The following is an 18,958-nucleotide window of genomic DNA, read 5'->3' on the forward strand; positions in this document are numbered from 1 at the left end:
CCCGAATACGTGATGGATCTCCTTGAAGGCTGGATCTAGAGACAAAGTTGAGTCAGCTGCCGTAACAACTCAGCCGGCTAAAGTCCCTCACTATTGTAAACCTGGGCGGCCAATCGGTTTACTGCAACAGCGAGGCTACGCACCCAACGCACATGAATACTGTTCTCCATGTCCCCCTCAAGACATTCCTCCCTTGCATCCGCATCCCCGGCAGGCCATGTTTGCTCAGTTTGACCACCCCAACTGGGCAATTGTCGTACGGTCATGCTCGCCCTGCTACAACCTGCAGCAAGTCAACTCGGCGCGATGCGCACCAACGACGTTCTTTTTTTTTTCCCTCCTTTTTTTGAGTGAATTTCATATTCCCCTTCACCTATTAGTTCAAACTGATGAATCAAAAACTTGATACGGGTGCACACAGTTTGTTTTTGTCTATGCTCCTGCAACAAGCTTGCATAGTCACACCACAGAAACCGTTGGGCCTAACCTGTTTCTGAGACAAAGAAAAAAAAGTTCTGATATATTGCAGCTGGAATGATAGCCGCCACGCCTCTTGGTTGGGGGACAAAGCTGCCAAGGGGGCAAATCAAGAGCAGTCAGTCCACACACCATCCAAACTTCTCAAAAAGATATGCAGGGCCATAATTACCATACATATGTGGGTTGCATCCTTCCCCCTGGTGATGGGCCCCCGGACAGACCGATGAATCAGAGCTTTGAAATTCACCCCCAACGATCCCTTGGCGGGCGCTTTTTTTGTTCTCAGATCTCATTCAGAAGTTCTGATGCGGGATGACTTGGCCGCCTTCTATCATCATCCATCACACCCACTCCTCGGAGAATGACGAATAAGATGAGCCCGTCATCAATAAATAGCTTGCTTCCACAGCATGTCACTGGAAAGAATGTTGCTGCTAGGACTCCTAAAGTCTCTGACTTTCTAGTCATCGCCTCCTTGCTATCCCCTCAGGTTATCATCCTGAGACTTTTCAGCTTCGCTCTTCGAGGATCCATATCTGCTATGGGGCATGTACTTGCTCTATCAAAACTTGAACCCCTTTCAGTCATGACGTCCCTGAGAGATAAGATGCACACGGTCTCTCTTGTTGATATGATGGCTTTGGCCAAGAGCGCATTGCTCAATCTTGGCTTCTGGGAATGGCTTCTGATCACAGCGGTTATTGTGAGATACTCAAGTCCCAATCATACTCACATATCCCTCACCCCCTTTTCAAGAGGAAAGCCAGTCTAACAAATGACCACCCTTCCCTCTTCCCGAACCCAGCTTCTCGCAATCCCCACCTACATATTCATCTACAACATCTGGTTCCACCCCTTGGCCGCCTTCCCCGGTCCTCTCATGTACCGGGCCTTCGACTCGTTCAAGGTCTACCAGCAGCTGACGGGCAACATCAACCACTGCCTGCACGAAGCGCACGAGAAGTACGGCGACGTCGTACGTATCGCACCCTGGCAGCTGTCATACACGACCGCCACGGCCTGGACCGACATCACGGCCGGACACAAGGGCCAGATCCCGACGAACCCTGCCTACGGCCAAGCAGAGAAGGAGCTGTTTGGCGCCAGCGGCTTCCTGTGGGTCGGCAACGACGAGCACGCCCGTCATCGTAGGGTTCTGTCGCCGGCCTTTTCTGACAGGTCGCTCAGGGAACAGGAGCCCGTCGTTGCAAAGTATCTGGACCTGCTGGTCACCCGGATGAAGGAGAAGTCGGGGGATGTGGTTGATCTCTGGCTGTGGATGAACTATACCACCTTTGACATCATCGGCGATTTGACGTTCGGCGAGTCGTTTGACTGTCTGCTGGAATCGAGGTGAGTTCATCCTTCTGATGAGGGCTCTCACACCGACCCTTCCAGAAACAAGGCTGATTGCCCCTTCGCACAGACTACACCCCTGGGTTGACTACCTTATGTCCCGTCTGCACATGATGATGTACGGCCAGATAATGAGCACCATGGGCAACCTCGGCGTGTTTATCGAGATGCTGGTCCCACGGCGCATCATGGAAGAGGCCAAGAGGCACGTATCACTAGCCAAGGACAAGGTCAACCGCCGCATCGCCCGCACCACGGATCGTCCCGACTTTATGACGCAGATCCTGGCCCACACCACCATCGACACCGAGGCCGCCGGCGAGAGCAAGCACAAGAACCGGCTGTCGCTACCGGAGCTCTTTGCCGACTCTCAGATCATGGTGATAGCCGGGTCCGAGACGTCGGCGGGCCTCATCACGGCCGCCGCCTACTTCCTGCTGCGCAACCCCAAGGCCATGGGCCGGCTGGTCCGCGAGGTCAGGGGTGCGTTTGCCGAAGAGTCGGAGATCTGCAACGCCGTCGTGAGCAAGCTGCCGTACCTCAACGCCGTCATCACCGAATCGCTGCGCATGCGCCCGCCGCTGCCCTCGGGCATCGACCGCAAGGTAGGCGCAGGCGGCGCCGTCGTCGACGGCAAGTTCCTAGCGCCGGGCACGTCGCTGCAGGTGACGCACTGGGCGGCCTACCACTCGGCACGGAATTTTGCCGAGCCGTGGTCGTTCCGCCCGGAGCGGTGGTTGTCCAAGCGGGAGGCCCTGGAGGCATACGAGGACGTTTCCGTGTTTGCAGGCGACAACAAGGCCGTGTTTCAGCCGTTTGGGGTTGGGTCGCGCGGATGTCTGGGTCGTGGTTTGGCGTACATGGAGACGCGGTTGACGCTGGCCAGGCTCGTCTGGAACTTTGACATGGAGCTGATGCGCGACAGCGAGGATTGGGCGGACCAGCGGGTGTGGATGCTGTACGAGAAGAAGCCGCTCAACTTGAGGATGGTCCCGCGGGGGATGGCGGTGAGCTATGAGCTGTCTGCGCAGATGCGGGATCGTCTGTGGCACACGGCTGGAGAGTCCAAGGCGGAGGTGAGTGGATGAGAGGAGGGATGAGGATATCGGGGGATTTGTCTTTTTGTTTCTGGGATCTTTTGAATGTAATCATGAGCTTGTATTGGGGTGTTTCTTTGCTTTATTCTCGGGCTAAACATATTCTGTAATGGGTGTGTTCTTTGGTTACAGGTGGGTTTCTCGTATTAGCGAGCTTGGAAATCACGTCGGCAGTTTGTTATACTCGGTTGAACGGACTTTGACCCTGAAAAAAATCGTTTATACCATATATCAGTTGTGGTTAGTTGGTACACGTTAAGCCAAATGCCAAACCATGACAAAACAAAACATCACACCTCAATGTTGAAAGGACCAGGGACAAACTCGGTCCAACAAGACTATACAAAACCCCAGGTGTAGTACAACCAAGGCATGTTGAACAATGACAGTAATCAATCATCCGCAAACGCAAAGAGGACCTGTACGGATGAAGTTCGTACACTTGACACCTCACTGTGGCTTCTGAGCCCACGAAACGAAACCCCCAAAACAGTGAGACAGTCTTGTGACCGTATACTTGTGATACGGCCTTGGATCTTGGTTTTCCTCTTGTCCGGACAGCCGTCGAATGTCTCTGATCAAATCACCTAGGAAATCAAAGCGACGCATACAGCCCAATCAGACCCGCGGCGGCCAACATGGCAGTGCGGCCGAGATTCAGTACACCCCAGTGGTCGACAAGGAACTTGTCACTCTCGCGCACCTCGGCCGACTCCAACGTCTCGTCCGTGATGGACATGGACTTGGTCAGCTCCGCGCGGCGACGCAGCTTGTTGTTGGTCCTCGACATGACCAAAATCGTGTACGGGACGATGCCCACCGAGAGGGCGGCGGCGAGGGCGTACATCTTGGCGGTCCGCTCGCCAAAGACGCGCGAGTAGGCCAGGTACGAGAAGCCCAGGGCCGAGAGCACGTCAGCGGCGGGCAGGATGGCGCGGCCCGACACGAACATCCTATCCCATTGCTGGAGCATCAGTGGGCCCGGGGATTCAAGAAGGCGGGGCACCGCAAAGATGGAAAGGCCAAGCTTGGCGCCGCTGGATGCCGCTATGGTGAAGAGCGACACGGCCTGCACGGCCTTGATGGTTGAAGGTGAAGGTGAGGAAGACATGGTGATTGATGGCGTTTGCGATAGTGATCAAAAGTCACGAGTGAATGCGGAACAAAGCAGACAAAGAAATAGCCAGGCGACCTGTCGCTCGAGTCACGAAGCAATATAGTGGGCAATGTGTTGTGGGCCAAGTTTGATTGGAAGGATCAATAAACGCGTGGTCAATCTGTCGATAATTGAGGTACCTCAGGTGCTGTGCTGTACTGAACCGATTTGGTGGAATATAGCCTGCGTTAATTTCCGTCGGCCAGCAGTTACAATAAAGCTTTTGTGATGTCTTACATTCAAGGGAGGTATTTTAAGTTCAGCATTTGCTAAACTGAAATGAATGTACTAGCTCTTAGGTACCGTAGTCATCAATAATTGAACTAAAGTGCTTCAAATCTCGAACCCGATGCTTCCGTTCTGAGCATCACGAGAAAACACACCTGAAAGAATCTACTCCACTTTCCTCATGAGCAACTTTTAATCAAAAGCAACACCCACCTAATCACGGCAGGTGCGTCCCGACAACGTACACAGTGTCAATTCCATATGCACCTTTCAACAACAGCTCAGCTCGCTTAGCTCAGTTGGTTAGAGCGTCGTACTAATATGTCTAATCAACATAGCATGTAATGCGAAGGTCGCCAGTTCGACCCTGGTAGTGAGCATTGATTTTTGCATCTCTTCCTTTTTCTTTTTTGACTTTTAGGAGATTGTAAATGGCCTGGGAGAGCGTTGGGGAATGTAATATGTGATTAACGAATTTTTTTTGGCCTTGTTTATGTGATCTAATATGGGAGACTGTTAGTGTAATTCTCGCAACAGTTTTCGCAGCATTGTTTTTTGCATTTTTTCCTTTTTCTTTTTTGACATTTAGGAGATTGTAAATGGCCTGGGAAAGCGTTGGGGAATATAATATGAAATTACCGATTTTTTTAACATTGTTTATGTAATTTGATATGGGAGATTGGCAGTGTAGTTTTCGCAGCAGTTTTCGCAGCAGTCTTTTTTGTATTTTTTCCTTTTTCTTTTTCGACTTTTGTTTGACTGCAAATGGCTTAAGGGAGCGCCAGGTAACCTGTTGGGTGATTGGCGGATTTTCCTGCCACTGTTTGTGCGACCTAATATGGGAGATTGGCAATGTAATATTCGCAGCAGTCTTTTTTGCATCTTTTCCTTTTTTTTTGACTTTTCTAAGAATGCAAGTGAATTGGGAGAGCGTGGTAAAATGTGGTACGTGGGTGGCGGATTTTTCTAGCCCTTTTGAATTGTAGATGCCGGTGTGAGTATGTCAATTGCTGGCTACTGTTTTGCGCTGGTCTGACAGGGATACTGTTTCAAATATTGAAAATATTCAAGAGCAAGATATATTACAGCTTACTTTCGCTTGGAATGAGGAATGCATCGGTAGACGGAGAGATGTCTATTTTGTCATAGTAGAGTTGCTCCATCTGTCCAACAAGACCTAAAATAATACGACGTTTCTAGTGCAGGACGATTGCAGCATTCTAATAGCATCTTACTCGACGGGTATGTTATCTACAACTTTGATAGAAGAGAGCCAAAGGACGATGGTGTCTTTGTAGCATTTATTTTTGTTTGGATTGCGAAGCGTATGGGTGGACGGGTAGAGATATGTTGTCTCGTTGGCAGATTAGTTGCCTGTGTTGCTGCGACTTTTCCAACAGATGTTTACCTCTCGAGATCCTTTCTTCTCTTGGACTGTTTTTTTGAACTGGAAATGACTTACAGATGACAGGTAAGCGGTGTGTTAATCTGGCTGGTGCCAGACCTTTCTATCTATTCCCCGTTGACTTTATACGTTGGAGAAGAATTACAGCTTTCTTTCTTATTCTTTTTTTTACTTCTTCTTTTCTTCTGGCAGCTACACATTAAACGCAATCTGTTGAACAAATGTGGGAGATAGCGAGTGCTTACAGTATTCTCCTGCCTCAGACCAGAAAGAATATTGGCAGACGTGGAAGCTTTATTTTACCGGTGGCAGGCTTTCTTTTCTTCCTTTCTCTCACTTCCTATTAAGGCACAGCTGCTCATTATTATTATGTTTTTGCTTTTCTTTCGATCTATTTAATAAAAATGTAAAACCAATGGGTTGAACGGGTGAAGGGTCTGTTATGAAGACAGACAGATTCTTTCTACACCCTTGTTTTTTATTTCTTTCTCGCATTTTTCCCCAGATATTCTGGCAACATATTCTATCATTTTCTTTCTTTTATTGCGTATTGGCTTTTGCCAGTCCTGAACAGGTTCACACCCTTTCCTCTTTGTTTCTCTAACAAAAATGCTTAACAATCATGACCTCCTGTGCTGTAAAAATGGTTGCTTGGAAAGGGGTTGATCTTCAAGATGAACCAATAGATACCAGTATGGTGGCCTTCTGTGGCGACTCACATTACTGTATGCCTAGCTGAATAATCGCTTATGCCCGTTAATCCCGTTGAGGCAGGGTAAGGCTGTCTCCCTGTAGATCTTATCCTTCCGGCATCGAAGACCATTTGTAACCATGATTTTTCAGCAGCAGCGATTATTGCTCTAGCGCCTAGGTAGGTAGGTAGGTCAGGCTGAACATTCAACCTTGGCATAATCGCCTGGACCTTTGATCTTTCCAGGCTTCTCCAACGTTGATCATTTTATCGGAACTGTTTTGGCCAAAACTTTGGATGATACTTGTCCAGACCAAGCATTCGTGTTACCAATCACTTTATCAATCCTACAAACTCATGAATGGGTACAGCAGTATCCTTTTTTGGATGATTTCAAAAGTACAGCAACGGCCTTGGGCCCAAGAGCAGGCAACGGAATTATGACCTCCTTGATTGGTTCAGCTCTACCGCTTCGTACGTTTGTGCCCACTCACATCATGTTAGTGCCTCCCCCATGACGAGGCATCGCATGCCAAGACCACCAACCCCTTTCGGAATCTTAACGTGGATGTGAGGCTTGTTTGTGCCTCTTAATTTTGAAACCCGTGTAGATTAGATCACCGTAAATGTTAAAAATGTGCGTGTGTGTCTTGTGGATGAAAACAAAGAATAAATCGCAAGCCCCGGTGTAAAGCCTGTATCTATTTGTCTACATGTTTTTTAGGCATCCAAAACTCGAGTTTATAAAGAGTCATCAAAGCCCCTATAGTGACCCGAGAGTAAGAGCACATCCATCTTTGTATATCTTTTCCCCACAAAGTCCCTTCTCTCCTGTCTAGTGTTGATTTAATACCCAAGCACCCCACCAGTGTCTTGTCAGTTTTGTTTGGCAGATCAAGAACCGCAATACAAAGTCCTTGTACTACCTCCCCAATACGAATTCGACGAAAAAGATCACAACATGGCTTCATCTTCCGTATCCGACAATGCGGCCTCAATGCTCAACCCCCGGATCATGGGCTCACCTAGTCACCATCAAGCCAGCATAAGCCCCGAGGACGAGTACTCGCATCTTCCGTGCAAGAAACCAATCAGGTTCCACGTCAACGTCGTCCAGATTTGGCGTTCTGCCATCTGCGTCTTTGCCTTTGTTGACATTTTCCTTGTCGCCTGCACCAATAAAACACCAATCACCGTGCCACTCGTCTTGTTCATCATTGCCACCTTGATCTTTAATGCCCACCATGTGGTCGGTAGTTTGATGCCCGGATACGGACAGCTCGAGGGACCGTTCTTCTCCTTCCGGTTGTTTTGTATGAAGGTCACCTGTGGCCAAGATGACAATAGCGACGACGAGTCCCGGTCGCTTCTGAGAGGCTTTGAATGGCTCAACGACGACCCCAAGAAACGAAGTGAGATCTGGAAGGCGATTGTCGATATCACGTTGGCGGTGGTGATATGCATTCTGGTTTTTGTACACAAAAACCAACACCGAGGTTATACGTGGTGGTACTACCGGGGTGATCTCGCGGCTTGCGTGGCCAGTTATGTCTTTGGCTGGTTGGTTGTGTAAGTGTCCCTTTTTACTCATTGGAACCTCTGACATCTGAACATGCCCAAAGAAGTAGCTGACCTTTTGCATCCCAACAAAAGTTCATTCGAGTTGGCCGTTGTCTTCATGGAAGTTTTTAGCATCTTTAGGGGAGCTACAGTATTCCTTTGCCCCGACGAGGATGTCGAGGGGCATGCTGGGAACCAAATTCGCCTCCCTCCGTCTCCTCCTGTCATGGCCAACCGGGGTGGAGAGCACATCTCTATTGTTGCTTGAGACTGTCAGATTTTGTGACTGTCATGTCCTGAATCATACGAAAGCCGAACATATGGATAATCTTTGCTCTCGTAGGTATTATGGCCTTTGGCTGGCCTTGGGAATATAGGAAGGTCATCTGGAGGTTGGTTTGGATCTGTTCCTTTCCACGTTCTTGGATCATTCTTTGCATTATGTCACTCTGGGTCCTTGAGAAGTTGAGCCCAATATATGCTTCTAACTCTGTGTCGTGTAAGCAGGCAGCTTACTTTTTTGCGTCTATTAATTAGCTTATGTCCGTTTCTTTTCAATATAGACTCACTTGATATTACTCAAATCCAAACATGTCCTCTATAAATCTGCTCTGCATGTCAAACAAGCTACCCCTTCATATGCGTATCAGTCCAGATAGCCTCGCTCGTATACCTCAATTCACCCTTAAGCAAACTTCTTCCAAACATCATATCCAGTCAGCAGCGTAGTCACAAACATAGCCATCCCGACCATGCCAGCATCGACATCCATCCAACCAACCACAACCCCGGGCGCAGCCATATCCAAGATATCCGCGGTCAGCTTCCTCAACAACGCACGCCGCTTCGCACTCCTCTGCTTGGCCAGCGCAACTCCCGCCGCCTCCTTCTTGGCCTTGTCCTCAGCAGCACCGCCCTTCTTCTTCTTCTCCCCAACCTTGGCGCCGAACCCGTCCCCTGTCTCTGGCACAGCCGCCTGACCATACGTAGCCAGCAGCTTCAGACAGCTGGACGCGGAAGCACAGATCAGAGCAAGCAGCCAGAAGCGCTGGGCCTCGAGGTTGAGCGTGGCGGACAGAGCCGGGCCGAACAGTCGCAGGTGCGGCGTGCCGACCACGTCCGGCATCGTGACCGTCTCGAGGATCAAGTACATGCCGTTGAAAGAGCGCGAGGCAACATCGAGCCAGACGTCCAGGCCGCCGCCGTTTGAGTAGAGTTGCTGGGCGGCTTGGAAGGAGCCGAGGAACCAAAAGAGGCGGACGGTGCGCCTGGCCAGGGCTAGTTTGCCCTTGAGGTCGCCGAGCAGCAGGAGCGTGTCGGCGACCTTGAGGGGTCCTGCTGCGACGATGGGCTTTTCGCTGGCGGCCAGGGATGAGAAGAATTCTACCGTGGAGGGCAGACTGTTGATCCAGTCCGTGGCGGTGATGGCTAGGAGAGGCACGCCGAGTAGGATCTGGGTGATTGATTGGAACAGGCGTAAAATACGCTCCAGACCGACTGGCATGGTGGAAAGTGGGCAAGTCAGTACAAGTTGGTGCTCTAGCTGAGTGAGAGGTGATGCATTTGGTTGAACTTACGCTGATCAGAACTAAATCTGATGAACTGCTGCATTTTGTAGAATGGGATGAGACGAAAGTAAGTCGCTAAATAACTGGCGTATCGTTCGGACTAATATAAAAAAAAATGAGTGTGAATGTTTTGAGAGAAAATGACAAGGAGAAAACATGCTAGATGTTCAAAAGGAGGAATCTACTGTTGTTTCACAAGACAATCATCAAGAGCAATTTGTCATCAGAGACGGTGAACCTTGCAGGTTCGTGTGTGGGATGCCAAGACCCGCACACACGCTGTATTTATCAGGGTTTGGTGTTGTGAAAGATGCGTTTTTGTCTGATGCAATATGTTGGTGGAATTCGCAGATAAAGAGAAATAAAATATGACATGGTAAACCGAGTACAAAAAAAAAAAAAAAGAAAAGAAAAATTGTTCGCAGCTTTAATCAAGTAATAAAGCTCTACGCGTGCTACAATTAAAATCATAAACCACTTCTATGTTCTTCTAGCTTTACCCTGGAAATCAAGTTGACATACGACACTAATCAATCATCTTTGACACTTCTCCCCCATAACCCAGGATCTCCAGGATTCCCTGTTATCCTCAATTGATTTCTCGCCCTCATCCCAGTTCCACAACATAAAACCACACCTCTCTCACCTAGTGAATATACCTAAATTCGGGATGAAGATGACCCAAAGTAGCGACGCGCATCTGATCGCCTTGCAACCTGTAATCGCGCGCACCACGGTCCCGCTTCTTATTCTCCCAACGCTGGTATAGCATCAACCCCAGCGCGGCAAAGATGACGGACGATGCCGTCGCCGTGTTCAGGCTGTTTCCAATCCGGTATCCCGTCGAGGCGTCCGTGTTGATGTAGCTCCACGTCGCGGCGATGGAACCTACGTTGTTATCTACGTTTAGCTGGGTCTCGAGATGATGGCGGAATGACAGCAAAAAAAAAAAAAAAAAAAAAAAAAACTCACCAATATTCGCCAGACCAGACACCGCAGCATTCGCCACATTGCGGACCGTATCCGGCGCGGCATTAGCCAACGTCCAGCTGAGGACCAGCGCGCCAAACGCAAACCCACCTCCCGTGTTTAAGAATATCGCCGCGTACCTAACCTGCGGATTCGACGACCCCAGCCAGATTCCATACCCGACGACGTTGAGCCCGGCGCACGCGGCGATGACCAACCCGTGCCTGCGCGTCTTCATGGCGACGTAGGCCATGCACAGGGCAAAGGCCGCGCCGGCGATGGGCGGGGGCGCCGACAGCAGCTGGATCTGCACGGTGCTGAGGCCCGGGTAGTTGAGCCGCAGGATGGTGACGGTGAAGATGGACAGGCCCTGCACGCTGACCTGGTTGCAGGTGTAGATCCACGCCCCGGCCAGGACGTTGGGCGTTAGCACCCCGCGCTTGATCAAGGACCATGTGATCTTTTCCTTGTGGTCGCGGATCGCCGGCTGGTCGTGGAACAGACGCGCCATGGCGAGAGCGCGCTGCTCCGGGTTGAAGATGCGAGTTTTGGATGGGTCGGCTGGGAAGAGGTAGATGGAGACGAGACCGACGCCGATGGTGATTATGCTGTTGTGGGTTTTTTTTCTTTTGATTAGTGCATGTTGGGTTTGAGTGAATGACAGAACACAAAAGCATTATACGCACCCCTCGACGAGAAATATATTCCGCCACGACGACACGCTCCCGATACTCCCAACAGACAACAAGGCGGAAGCAAGCAGCCCTCCGAACCCACCAGCAAGTCCCGCGGCGACGAGCATAAAGAACGCCACCCTAGTGGTGACCTCGCTGCGGCGGTAGTACCTAGAAACGACATAGCTCAGCCCGGGGAACTGGAAGCTCTCAGTCAAGCCCAACAGAATCCTCATGGTGTAGAAGCCAGCCTGGTTGGTGATGAAAGCAGTAGCCAAGGTCACGATTCCGAACAAGACGCAGCTCAACGGCAACACCACGTTGCCGAAGCGCTTGACGCTCAGCGACGCCGGTATGTCGGCGAAAAAGTAGACGCCGTAGTACAGGCAGGCGCCGATGTTGAAGCCGTATGTCCCCAGGTCCAGGTCCGCCTCCATGCCGGCCACCTTGGCGTTGCCAAGGTTGGTCCGGTCGAGGAAGGTGAAGAAATACATGAGGAACACCATGGGGAGCACCCGGAGGTCCTGCACGCGCCTGAGTCGGGCCTCGGCAGCCGGTTCGATGACATAGTTGTGGGCGACTTCGGCGTCGACCTGGCCGCCGCGCACGAGGGCCACGGGCTTTTCGTCGGCCGACTCCGGGTTGGTGTCGACGGCTGATTTAGACATGTTGGATAAGAATCGTGTCGTCTCTGAAGACCAAGTGGAAAGGAACCCCTCAAGGCATTTGGCAACAATCTATACAACAATGGACATTGGCACTACCGGTAACAATGGAGTAGTGAATATTAATAATTTTGCCTCCGATTCCTTCACCCAGGATCAGAGACATGGATTTATCTGTGTTGATATTTACTGACCAATGGTTGGGAACACATCTTTTCTCCCCGCACGGCTGATAGGCAACCGATATAAGTATCCTGCATATGCCAAGACGTCTATCTTATACCTGGTCGATGTTCTGGCGGCTGTAACCTGGTACGCTCGTACGGATGCTGCAAGTTCAGTTCCGAAAGCAGACAGGTACATAGCCGCATCCCCGACGCCAACAGCAGTCAACAACCGCAGCATAGCAGTCTGATTTACCAAAACCTGTGTTCTCCGTTATTTCAAGGATGACGCCAAGCTTCATGCGACAAGTCCAAAGCGAAAACACTAGATTCGCGGAAACACCAACATAGTAAATACAGTACATATCTCCCTTACACATAGGCAAGAGGAGCTTGCGTATGCACGATGTGCAGGATTCTAAACCTGCCCCGATCAACTTGTAAACCTAAACCACCAGCTGCAAATAGTCCAGACAGACAAACCTCTAATCGGTCACCCTTAATCAACTCAAAAAACACTTTTTACTGACCCGGAGCAACAAGCTTGCCCTGCTGCCTCGTGTCATGGGTCCAACCACCAGCCAATGCCTCGCCTCCAGTCTTCTCGGCAAAGTCCGCCATGCGCTTCTCCAGCTCAGGGCGGAAGTGGCGGATAAGTCCCTGAATGGGCCAGGCGAAAGCCTCTCCCAGAGCTGTATTCATGTTGATTATCAGAAAAATGCTCCATCATTGTATGAGTAATAGCAAAGAATGTTCACTTACCGCAAATAGTGTGTCCCTCAACCTGCTTGGTCAGCTCCTGAAGCATGTCAATCTCACGAACGCGGCCCTGGCCGTGCTCGAACCTGTGCATGATCTGCTCGGTCCACTTGCTACCCTCACGGCAAGGCGTGCACTGGCCACAAGACTCGTGGCGGTAGAAATGTGAGAGGCGAGCAATGGCGCGGACAACGTCAGCACTCTTGTCCATGACGATGACAGCGGCAGTTCCAAGACCGGACTGGCTGTCCTTGAGGGCGTCAAAGTCCATCAACTGGTCGTCGCAGATGTGCTTGGGCAGGATGGGGGTAGACGAGCCACCGGGGATGACGGCGAGCAGGTTGTCCCAACCACCGCGGACGCCACCGCAGTGCTTCTCAATCAGCTCACGCATCGGGATGGACATTTCCTCCTCGACCGTGCAAGGGTTGTTGACCTGACCACTGATGCAGAACAGCTTGGTACCCTGGTTACGCTCACGGCCAAAGCCGGCGAACCATGAGCCACCACGACGGCAGATTGTAGGGGCGACGGCGATAGTCTCAACGTTGGCAACGGTCGACGGGCAGCCAAACAGACCAACGGCGGCAGGGAACGGAGGCTTGAGACGAGGCTTGCCGGCCTTGCCCTCAAGAGACTCGATCAAAGATGTCTCCTCACCGCAGACGTACGCACCACCTCCACGGTGGACGAAAACGTCAAAGTCGTAGCCTGAGCCGCAAGCGTTCTTGCCGATAAGGCCATCGGCGTACGCCTCGTTGATGGCGCCCTGCAGAACCGCAGCCTCGTGGTAGAACTCTCCACGGATGTAGATGTAGGCAGCCGTCGCGTTCATGGCACGTCCTGCAACAAGACATCCCTCGATAAGCTTGTGAGGGTCCTTTCGCATGATCTCACGGTCCTTGCATGTTCCGGGCTCGCCCTCGTCTGCGTTGACGACCAGGTACCGGGGCTTGCTGTCCTTGTCCCAATCCTTGAAGTTCATGAATGACTGTGGCGTAAAACGTTAACATCAGAATCTCGACCACAAACAATGCAGCGTAGACGCGGACGAGTAGGTTACGAACCCATTTCAGACCTGACGGGAAACCGGCACCTCCACGACCTCGCAGACCCGAAGCCTTGATCTCTCCGATGATCCAGTCGTGGCCCTTGAGTAGTATCTCCTTGGTCTTGTGCCAGTCTCCCATCTTCTTCGCGTGCTTCAGGTCCGGCGGATACCTGCCGTAAAGGTTCTGAAAGATGCGGTCCTGGTCCCTGAGACCACCATACGTGCGCTTCGGGGCGGGCGTGCCATCCTGGACGGTTGCGAAAGACCTCGCCGGCTGCTGCTGTGTGGCGACGCTGCAGGCAGGCCGAGCAGCCACCCGGGCCAACGGAGTGGCTGTTGTTCTTGACAGCATCGTGTTTTTATTTATTTGTGTGTGCTATGCGGTGGTTTTTTCTGCTCCGCTGAGCAGATTTGTGAAGGTCAATGGCCTGCTGGGAGGGCGTTGTCGTCGTCGTCGATTGAAGGGGCGAAATGTCAAAGGCGGGTTGAATTGCCGAACGATCGAGGTTTCTATGAATTGGAAGCACTTTGCTTGGAGATCGGAATTTCCAGGCTCATGATTGGGTATTGATTGGTCATGTGGGTCAGCTCGGAGTGGATCCACCCGAATCATAGCTTGGAGCTGTTTGGGTTGGTGAAGGTTGCTTATGTAGTACTGTATACATGCTTGCATGCTGCTAATATTGTCGACGAGAGTCAACGATATCCACCTAATCCTGCCAAAATTGTTCTAGGAATGGCTTTTGGTTGACAACGGAAACCTCCAGGCCAGCTCAGTATGTCGTCAAACAAACGCAACTCGATCATGCCGGCCGCATCTCAGGCCGGCCCCAAAGCTCCAGTCCACTTCTCGTCGAGTATCACGATACACGACTCGGCGATCCTCTCCGGCATGTATCCAATTACCATCTCTTCCGAGTCTGTGATTCACCCACGAGCCCGGCTGGAGAGCGAAGGTGGTCCCGTCAACATTGGTCGGCGCTGCATCGTGCAGGAGCGAGTGCTCCTCGGGGCCGGCGGAAACCGGGCCGAGGGTTCTGTTACTCTTGGGGACTACGTCACGGTCGAAGCTGCTGCGAACATCGAGTGCGGCGGTACCATGATTGGCGAGGGGACTACGGTCGGCGTTGGTTGCAAGATCGGATCGGGCGCGTTTATTGGCAAGGTGAGTTGCGCAGGTGCCCCCTCCACGGGGTCATTATACGGACTATTCGGACGCCGACTGCGAATAACTAACTCTCCATGTTCATCCGGCAGTACTGCACACTTACACCTCGGTCTGTAATTGCGCCCAAGGAACGAATACCGGATGGTACCGTAGTATACTCAAACGGGATGAGGCGATCAGACAAACGTGGGATCGTCGACCTCCGGAAAGAAGCCCAAGTTCGCCAGATCGAGGCTCTGAGAAGATTGATACCTAGCACGCCGGCAAAATTCCAATGACGGATGACGAATGATGGGCTATGAATAATCACGATTGCAATTTCATTGCGACGCTGGGCGTTTGGAGTTTGGCTTATGATATACCCGAGAAAACGTTTTGTCTTATTAGGTTTTATTATATTATACCTTACTTTACCTGGTGGCAGAGGCTGCCTGCATCTGTATCCTGAGCACAAAGTCATGCACACTGCGGGCTTTCAATCGGGAAAAAAGCGGTTACGCGCTCAAAGATAGCGTACCTTGAGCCACTCGCTTGTACCCAATCCCAAATTAAGCCCGTTCTCGGCCCACCATCGCCTGACGGCGGTTTGGTCGCCGAAGGAATCCTCCAGCGCCTCCTCGATATCCATGGTACGGTATTCGACCTTTTTGGCAGGCTGCCCGTCCATGCCAGGCAGTTCTCCCCTGGCGTATTTCCTCCACCACTCCAGCACGTCAATGTACGAGTATATCGTGGGATCGACGAGGACTTGCGAGGTGAAGATGAGGTTGTTGTCACCGCGCAGCAACCTCCAAGTCTCGAGGACGTCTGCCTTGCCGACCCGTGACGCCTTCATGCAAACCTCGTCCTGATGCTCGACTGGGATCCCGCTGGTCATCCACCAGCGCAGCACGTCCGTGTGCCCCGCCTGCGCCGCGTAAAGCAGCGACTTTCCCGGCTTGAGCTCTATGGGCCTGGCGTCGGGGTCCCTGTTATCCACCGGCCCGCCCGTCGACATGGCCGCCTCGCGCCACCAGTCAAGCACGCGAATGTGGCCCTTTGCGCTAGCCTGCTCCATCGCCGCCTCGCTGTACTTGAGCGGCAAGCCCGACCGCCGCCACCACTCGAGCACGTGGATGTACCCGTATAGCGAGGCGTTGTCCATGGCCTCCTGGTCGTACTGTTTCTCCAGAAACGAAGGGGACCTGGCCCACCAGTCGAGGATGTCGGTGCGGCCGTAGTAGGCTGACGCCTTGGTCGGGATGGTCTTGCCGTCAAAGTTGCGGAACACGATCGGGCAGTGGCACTCGATGTAGGAGAGCACACCGGTGAGGGCGAACTTGAAGATGAGTTTGATGGCCAGGGCCGACAGGTCCGTAAGGTTGGCGGGCGCTGTTTCCAACACGCTGCATATCGCCGCCGTGTCCGCGGACAGAAGGCGCCACTCGAGGCGGTGCATGAAGACCTGCAATGGGTCCGAGCTGTCTTTCGGCTCGGTCCGCCACGGCTCCGGCATCTCGAGGGTTGTGAAGATGCCGAGTGAATGCGCCAGCTCCCAGTCTCTAGTGTGCTCAAGGATGAGGCTCCATATCTCTGGCGGTAGCACCGGCTGTTTCTTGTGCCCCTCGGTTCGGGCAAAGGATGGCGATGTTGCCACCAGCTCACGAGCGGGCACGTCGACATCATGGCCCATGGTCAGAAGGTCTGCCTGATTCTTTATTATACCCAAGACTTCGTTTAGGCCAGTCCATTCTACTACACGCTTAAAGTATGGAGGCGTATCCAGGTGCTCGTACCGCCACAGTATGGGTGGCAGAACACGCACCCAATGCCATTTGCGGTGCAGTTTGCTTATCTGGCGCTTGGTGACCGGGTTCTCCCACATTGTCGTTGACATTCCTGGAACAAGCAGTATACGCTTGGAAGCGTCCCAACTGCGGAGAACCTCGAGGATCATGGTGTCGCAGTGCCCGCTCATCATCTTGGCCAAGTGATCGGCGTCTATGGGACAAAGAACCATGAGGTCCGCCCATTCGACCAATTCGGCAGCCCTGTGTTGATGCCGTGCTATAGTTCGTATTCGATCGTCGGATTGGTCTGGAATCTTCATTGGATAGTTCCGCTCAACTGCAAAGGTCTGAGTGAGTTGCGGGGCAACATCGTCGGCAACGACCCTGATGGCTATTTTGGGGTCTTTGGAAAGCCGCATTGCGACGGCGGCGCAGGAACTCGTCTCACGCGAACCGTTGGCCACCACCAACAAGTGCAATTTCGAGTAGCGAGGGTCGGGCATATCGGATATGGAACTGCTAGACGTGGCGGGCAGGGCAAGGTGCGGTGTCGTGACATTGCCAGAGGGCGGCGGTTCGTCCGCGGCGGCAGCGGCAGGCTGATCCATAGTTTTATGCAATAAAGAACTTCTAAGCAATTAAAAAAGTACCGCAGGTATCTTTTCAAGGTTTGACGGTGCGGGCGCGTGCGCACAGTGGCTGAATGCTGGTTTCGATTGGTGTCGTTTTAAATACGAGAGACACCGAGATGTGTTCGATGCGCCTTCTTGGGACGAGGTTTTTTTTTACGAAAACAAGATTTGTCTTGATTCGATAGTTGGTGGCAACTGTTTTTGCTGCTGTCTGCCTCGACCAATTTGATTTCTAGAGTGCTAGAAATCCGAGTGTCACAAAAGTCGGTCTGTGTTGTGTCGCGACCTGACGTTGACAACTTGGGCATCCATCATTGATCATACAGTAGATTCGGTTAAGAGCGGCAGCGGGCGCCAAGGGGGCTTCTTTTCTTAGGTTTTTTTTTTTTTTTTTTGCGGGGGAGCACCCACCAAAAGTCGGCTGTTGGTCACCCCGAAGCCCCTGATTGAGCGCCACTGGGATTTATGATCAGGATCCCCCGCATACGTGGTACGATGATGGACAAGGCGTCACAACAGTATCATAAAAAAAGATGGATAACGTCACCTCTTGAGGCATGTTCGACGGTCCATTATCGCACTCCTTTTTCCAGAAAATCCGTGTCGCAGCTGACACGTCTTGGCCGATTGAAACTTTTGGAATTTCGTCCCACCGAGAATGGTCAACTTTCTCCCTCGACTACTTACAATCAATAGATAGCATGTGGGACGGCGTTTCTTTCTCCTTTTCTCTCTCTTTATTTCCCCCCTATTTTATCCCGCTTTACGAGGTATATACTGTGGTTATTCATTGCATGCCTTCAGTGTTATCTTTCTCATCAATAGCCGTTGCTTCAAATGTCAGCCAACCAAGTCTCTAGTCACACTTCTGTGTTGCCAAGTAAATTGTCGAGTGGTGGTGTGTGTACATATGTACTCAAATCCATGCATTGTAGCTGCATAAGGTATATATTTACTGGTCTGAACTGTTTCAAGCACGGACTATTTACATGGAAAATATACTAACTAGGTGCGTGCTAGCTGTTACCTATCTTGCTATATATATAACCTTGGGCTATTATCCCAGGGTGTCACCCTGCGTCTATCCTCCATCACTTCTGTGTGTCATTGATAACTGATGTTTTGTGGCATACGTGTACGAGTAGTGTTCTACAACCATCACATGAGTAGGAATCAAAGCAATTAGCCGGCTAAGCCGCCCTGCATACCTCTAGGCTGTATCAAACCCGACAGGCCTTACAGTTCACTCGTGTAACCACATCATGTATGCCACAGACCTACCTAACTAACGTGGGTACCTTACCTACTGCCATCCCACCACCACATTCTTTCTCACCCGGTGCCTCAAAATTGGAAGGTACATATCTTTGATTTTCTGATCTAGCCCGCAATAAACTTTCCAAATTCGTTTGCAGATTCTCAAAAAAGGAAGGCAACAATGGTTACCAACCAGGCAAGGTACCTGCTTACCTTTCATCACCTGCATGCCTTACCTACCTACATGGGTAGATACCTAGGTAAATGTAGTTCTCTGATTTGAATAAGGCCCTGTTACGCTTGATGTGT

At 51.5% G+C, this 18,958-nt stretch overlaps 8 protein-coding genes across 8 annotated transcripts; 3 read left to right on the top strand and 5 right to left on the bottom strand.

Annotated features, from left to right (window-relative positions):
• The first annotated feature begins 828 nt into the window (after positions 1-828).
• PgNI_08666 (uncharacterized protein) lies at positions 829-4,447 on the top strand. The gene is made up of 3 exons (XM_031128661.1): positions 829-1,183; positions 1,286-1,833; positions 1,907-4,447. The coding sequence occupies exons 1-3, from the start codon at positions 842-844 to the stop codon at positions 2,922-2,924; spliced, it is 1,908 nt and encodes a 635-aa protein (XP_030978883.1). The 5' UTR covers positions 829-841; the 3' UTR covers positions 2,925-4,447.
• Positions 3,529-4,044, bottom strand: PgNI_08667 (uncharacterized protein; the record flags this gene model as incomplete). Its single annotated transcript, XM_031128662.1, has 1 exon — positions 3,529-4,044. The coding sequence occupies one exon, from the start codon at positions 4,042-4,044 to the stop codon at positions 3,529-3,531; it is 516 nt and encodes a 171-aa protein (XP_030978882.1).
• A 2,927-nt stretch (positions 4,448-7,374) lies between the features above and the next one.
• On the top strand, positions 7,375-8,241 carry PgNI_08668 (uncharacterized protein; the record flags this gene model as incomplete). The annotated part of the gene is made up of 2 exons (XM_031128663.1): positions 7,375-7,982; positions 8,067-8,241. 2 exons carry the CDS (start codon positions 7,375-7,377, stop codon positions 8,239-8,241), a joined length of 783 nt encoding a protein of 260 aa, XP_030978891.1.
• A 417-nt stretch (positions 8,242-8,658) lies between these two features.
• On the bottom strand, positions 8,659-9,584 carry PgNI_08669 (uncharacterized protein; the record flags this gene model as incomplete). Its single annotated transcript, XM_031128664.1, has 2 exons — positions 8,659-9,470; positions 9,551-9,584. 2 exons carry the CDS (start codon positions 9,582-9,584, stop codon positions 8,659-8,661), a joined length of 846 nt encoding a protein of 281 aa, XP_030978890.1.
• A 424-nt stretch (positions 9,585-10,008) lies between these two features.
• Positions 10,009-11,985, bottom strand: PgNI_08670 (uncharacterized protein). Its single transcript, XM_031128665.1, has 3 exons — positions 11,197-11,985; positions 10,514-11,118; positions 10,009-10,429 (listed from the first exon to the last, which is right to left on the bottom strand). Exons 1-3 carry the CDS (start codon positions 11,850-11,852, stop codon positions 10,188-10,190), a joined length of 1,503 nt encoding a protein of 500 aa, XP_030979414.1. The 5' UTR covers positions 11,853-11,985; the 3' UTR covers positions 10,009-10,187.
• Positions 11,986-11,992: 7 nt separating this feature from the next.
• Positions 11,993-14,300, bottom strand: PgNI_08671 (uncharacterized protein). Its single transcript, XM_031128666.1, has 3 exons — positions 13,840-14,300; positions 12,776-13,763; positions 11,993-12,705 (listed from the first exon to the last, which is right to left on the bottom strand). The coding sequence occupies exons 1-3, from the start codon at positions 14,173-14,175 to the stop codon at positions 12,536-12,538; spliced, it is 1,494 nt and encodes a 497-aa protein (XP_030979415.1). The 5' UTR covers positions 14,176-14,300; the 3' UTR covers positions 11,993-12,535.
• A 223-nt stretch (positions 14,301-14,523) lies between these two features.
• PgNI_08672 (uncharacterized protein) lies at positions 14,524-17,660 on the top strand. The gene is made up of 2 exons (XM_031128667.1): positions 14,524-14,988; positions 15,081-17,660. Exons 1-2 carry the CDS (start codon positions 14,602-14,604, stop codon positions 15,267-15,269), a joined length of 576 nt encoding a protein of 191 aa, XP_030979416.1. The 5' UTR covers positions 14,524-14,601; the 3' UTR covers positions 15,270-17,660.
• PgNI_08673 (uncharacterized protein) lies at positions 15,494-17,368 on the bottom strand (the record flags this gene model as incomplete). Its single annotated transcript, XM_031128668.1, has 1 exon — positions 15,494-17,368. The coding sequence occupies one exon, from the start codon at positions 17,366-17,368 to the stop codon at positions 15,494-15,496; it is 1,875 nt and encodes a 624-aa protein (XP_030979417.1).
• Positions 17,661-18,958: the final 1,298 nt, after the last annotated feature.

This window comes from Pyricularia grisea (genome assembly GCF_004355905.1).
Source record: "Pyricularia grisea strain NI907 chromosome V map unlocalized Pyricularia_grisea_NI907_Scaffold_6, whole genome shotgun sequence".
Classification (NCBI taxonomy): domain Eukaryota; kingdom Fungi; phylum Ascomycota; class Sordariomycetes; order Magnaporthales; family Pyriculariaceae; genus Pyricularia; species Pyricularia grisea.

Bases quoted from the DNA above. Each gene is read 5' to 3' on its own strand.
- PgNI_08672 (XM_031128667.1), top strand. From the start codon at position 14,602: ATGTCGTCAAACAAACGCAACTCGATCATGCCGGCCGCATCTCAGGCC. The intron at 14,989-15,080 runs GTGAGTTGCGCA...TTCATCCGGCAG, and splicing joins CGGGCGCGTTTATTGGCAAG to TACTGCACACTTACACCTCG.
- PgNI_08666 (XM_031128661.1), top strand. From the start codon at position 842: ATGACGAATAAGATGAGCCCGTCATCAATAAATAGCTTGCTTCCACAG. The intron at 1,184-1,285 runs GTGAGATACTCA...TCCCGAACCCAG, and splicing joins TTCTGATCACAGCGGTTATT to CTTCTCGCAATCCCCACCTA. The intron at 1,834-1,906 runs GTGAGTTCATCC...CCCTTCGCACAG, and splicing joins GACTGTCTGCTGGAATCGAG to ACTACACCCCTGGGTTGACT.
- PgNI_08671 (XM_031128666.1), bottom strand. From the start codon at position 14,175: ATGCTGTCAAGAACAACAGCCACTCCGTTGGCCCGGGTGGCTGCTCGG. The intron at 13,764-13,839 runs GTTCGTAACCTA...TTTACGCCACAG, and splicing joins TCCCGTCAGGTCTGAAATGG to TCATTCATGAACTTCAAGGA. The intron at 12,706-12,775 runs GTAAGTGAACAT...ACATGAATACAG, and splicing joins TGAGGGACACACTATTTGCG to CTCTGGGAGAGGCTTTCGCC.
- PgNI_08670 (XM_031128665.1), bottom strand. From the start codon at position 11,852: ATGTCTAAATCAGCCGTCGACACCAACCCGGAGTCGGCCGACGAAAAG. The intron at 11,119-11,196 runs GTGCGTATAATG...AACCCACAACAG, and splicing joins AATATATTTCTCGTCGAGGG to CATAATCACCATCGGCGTCG. The intron at 10,430-10,513 runs GTGAGTTTTTTT...ATAACAACGTAG, and splicing joins GTCTGGTCTGGCGAATATTG to GTTCCATCGCCGCGACGTGG.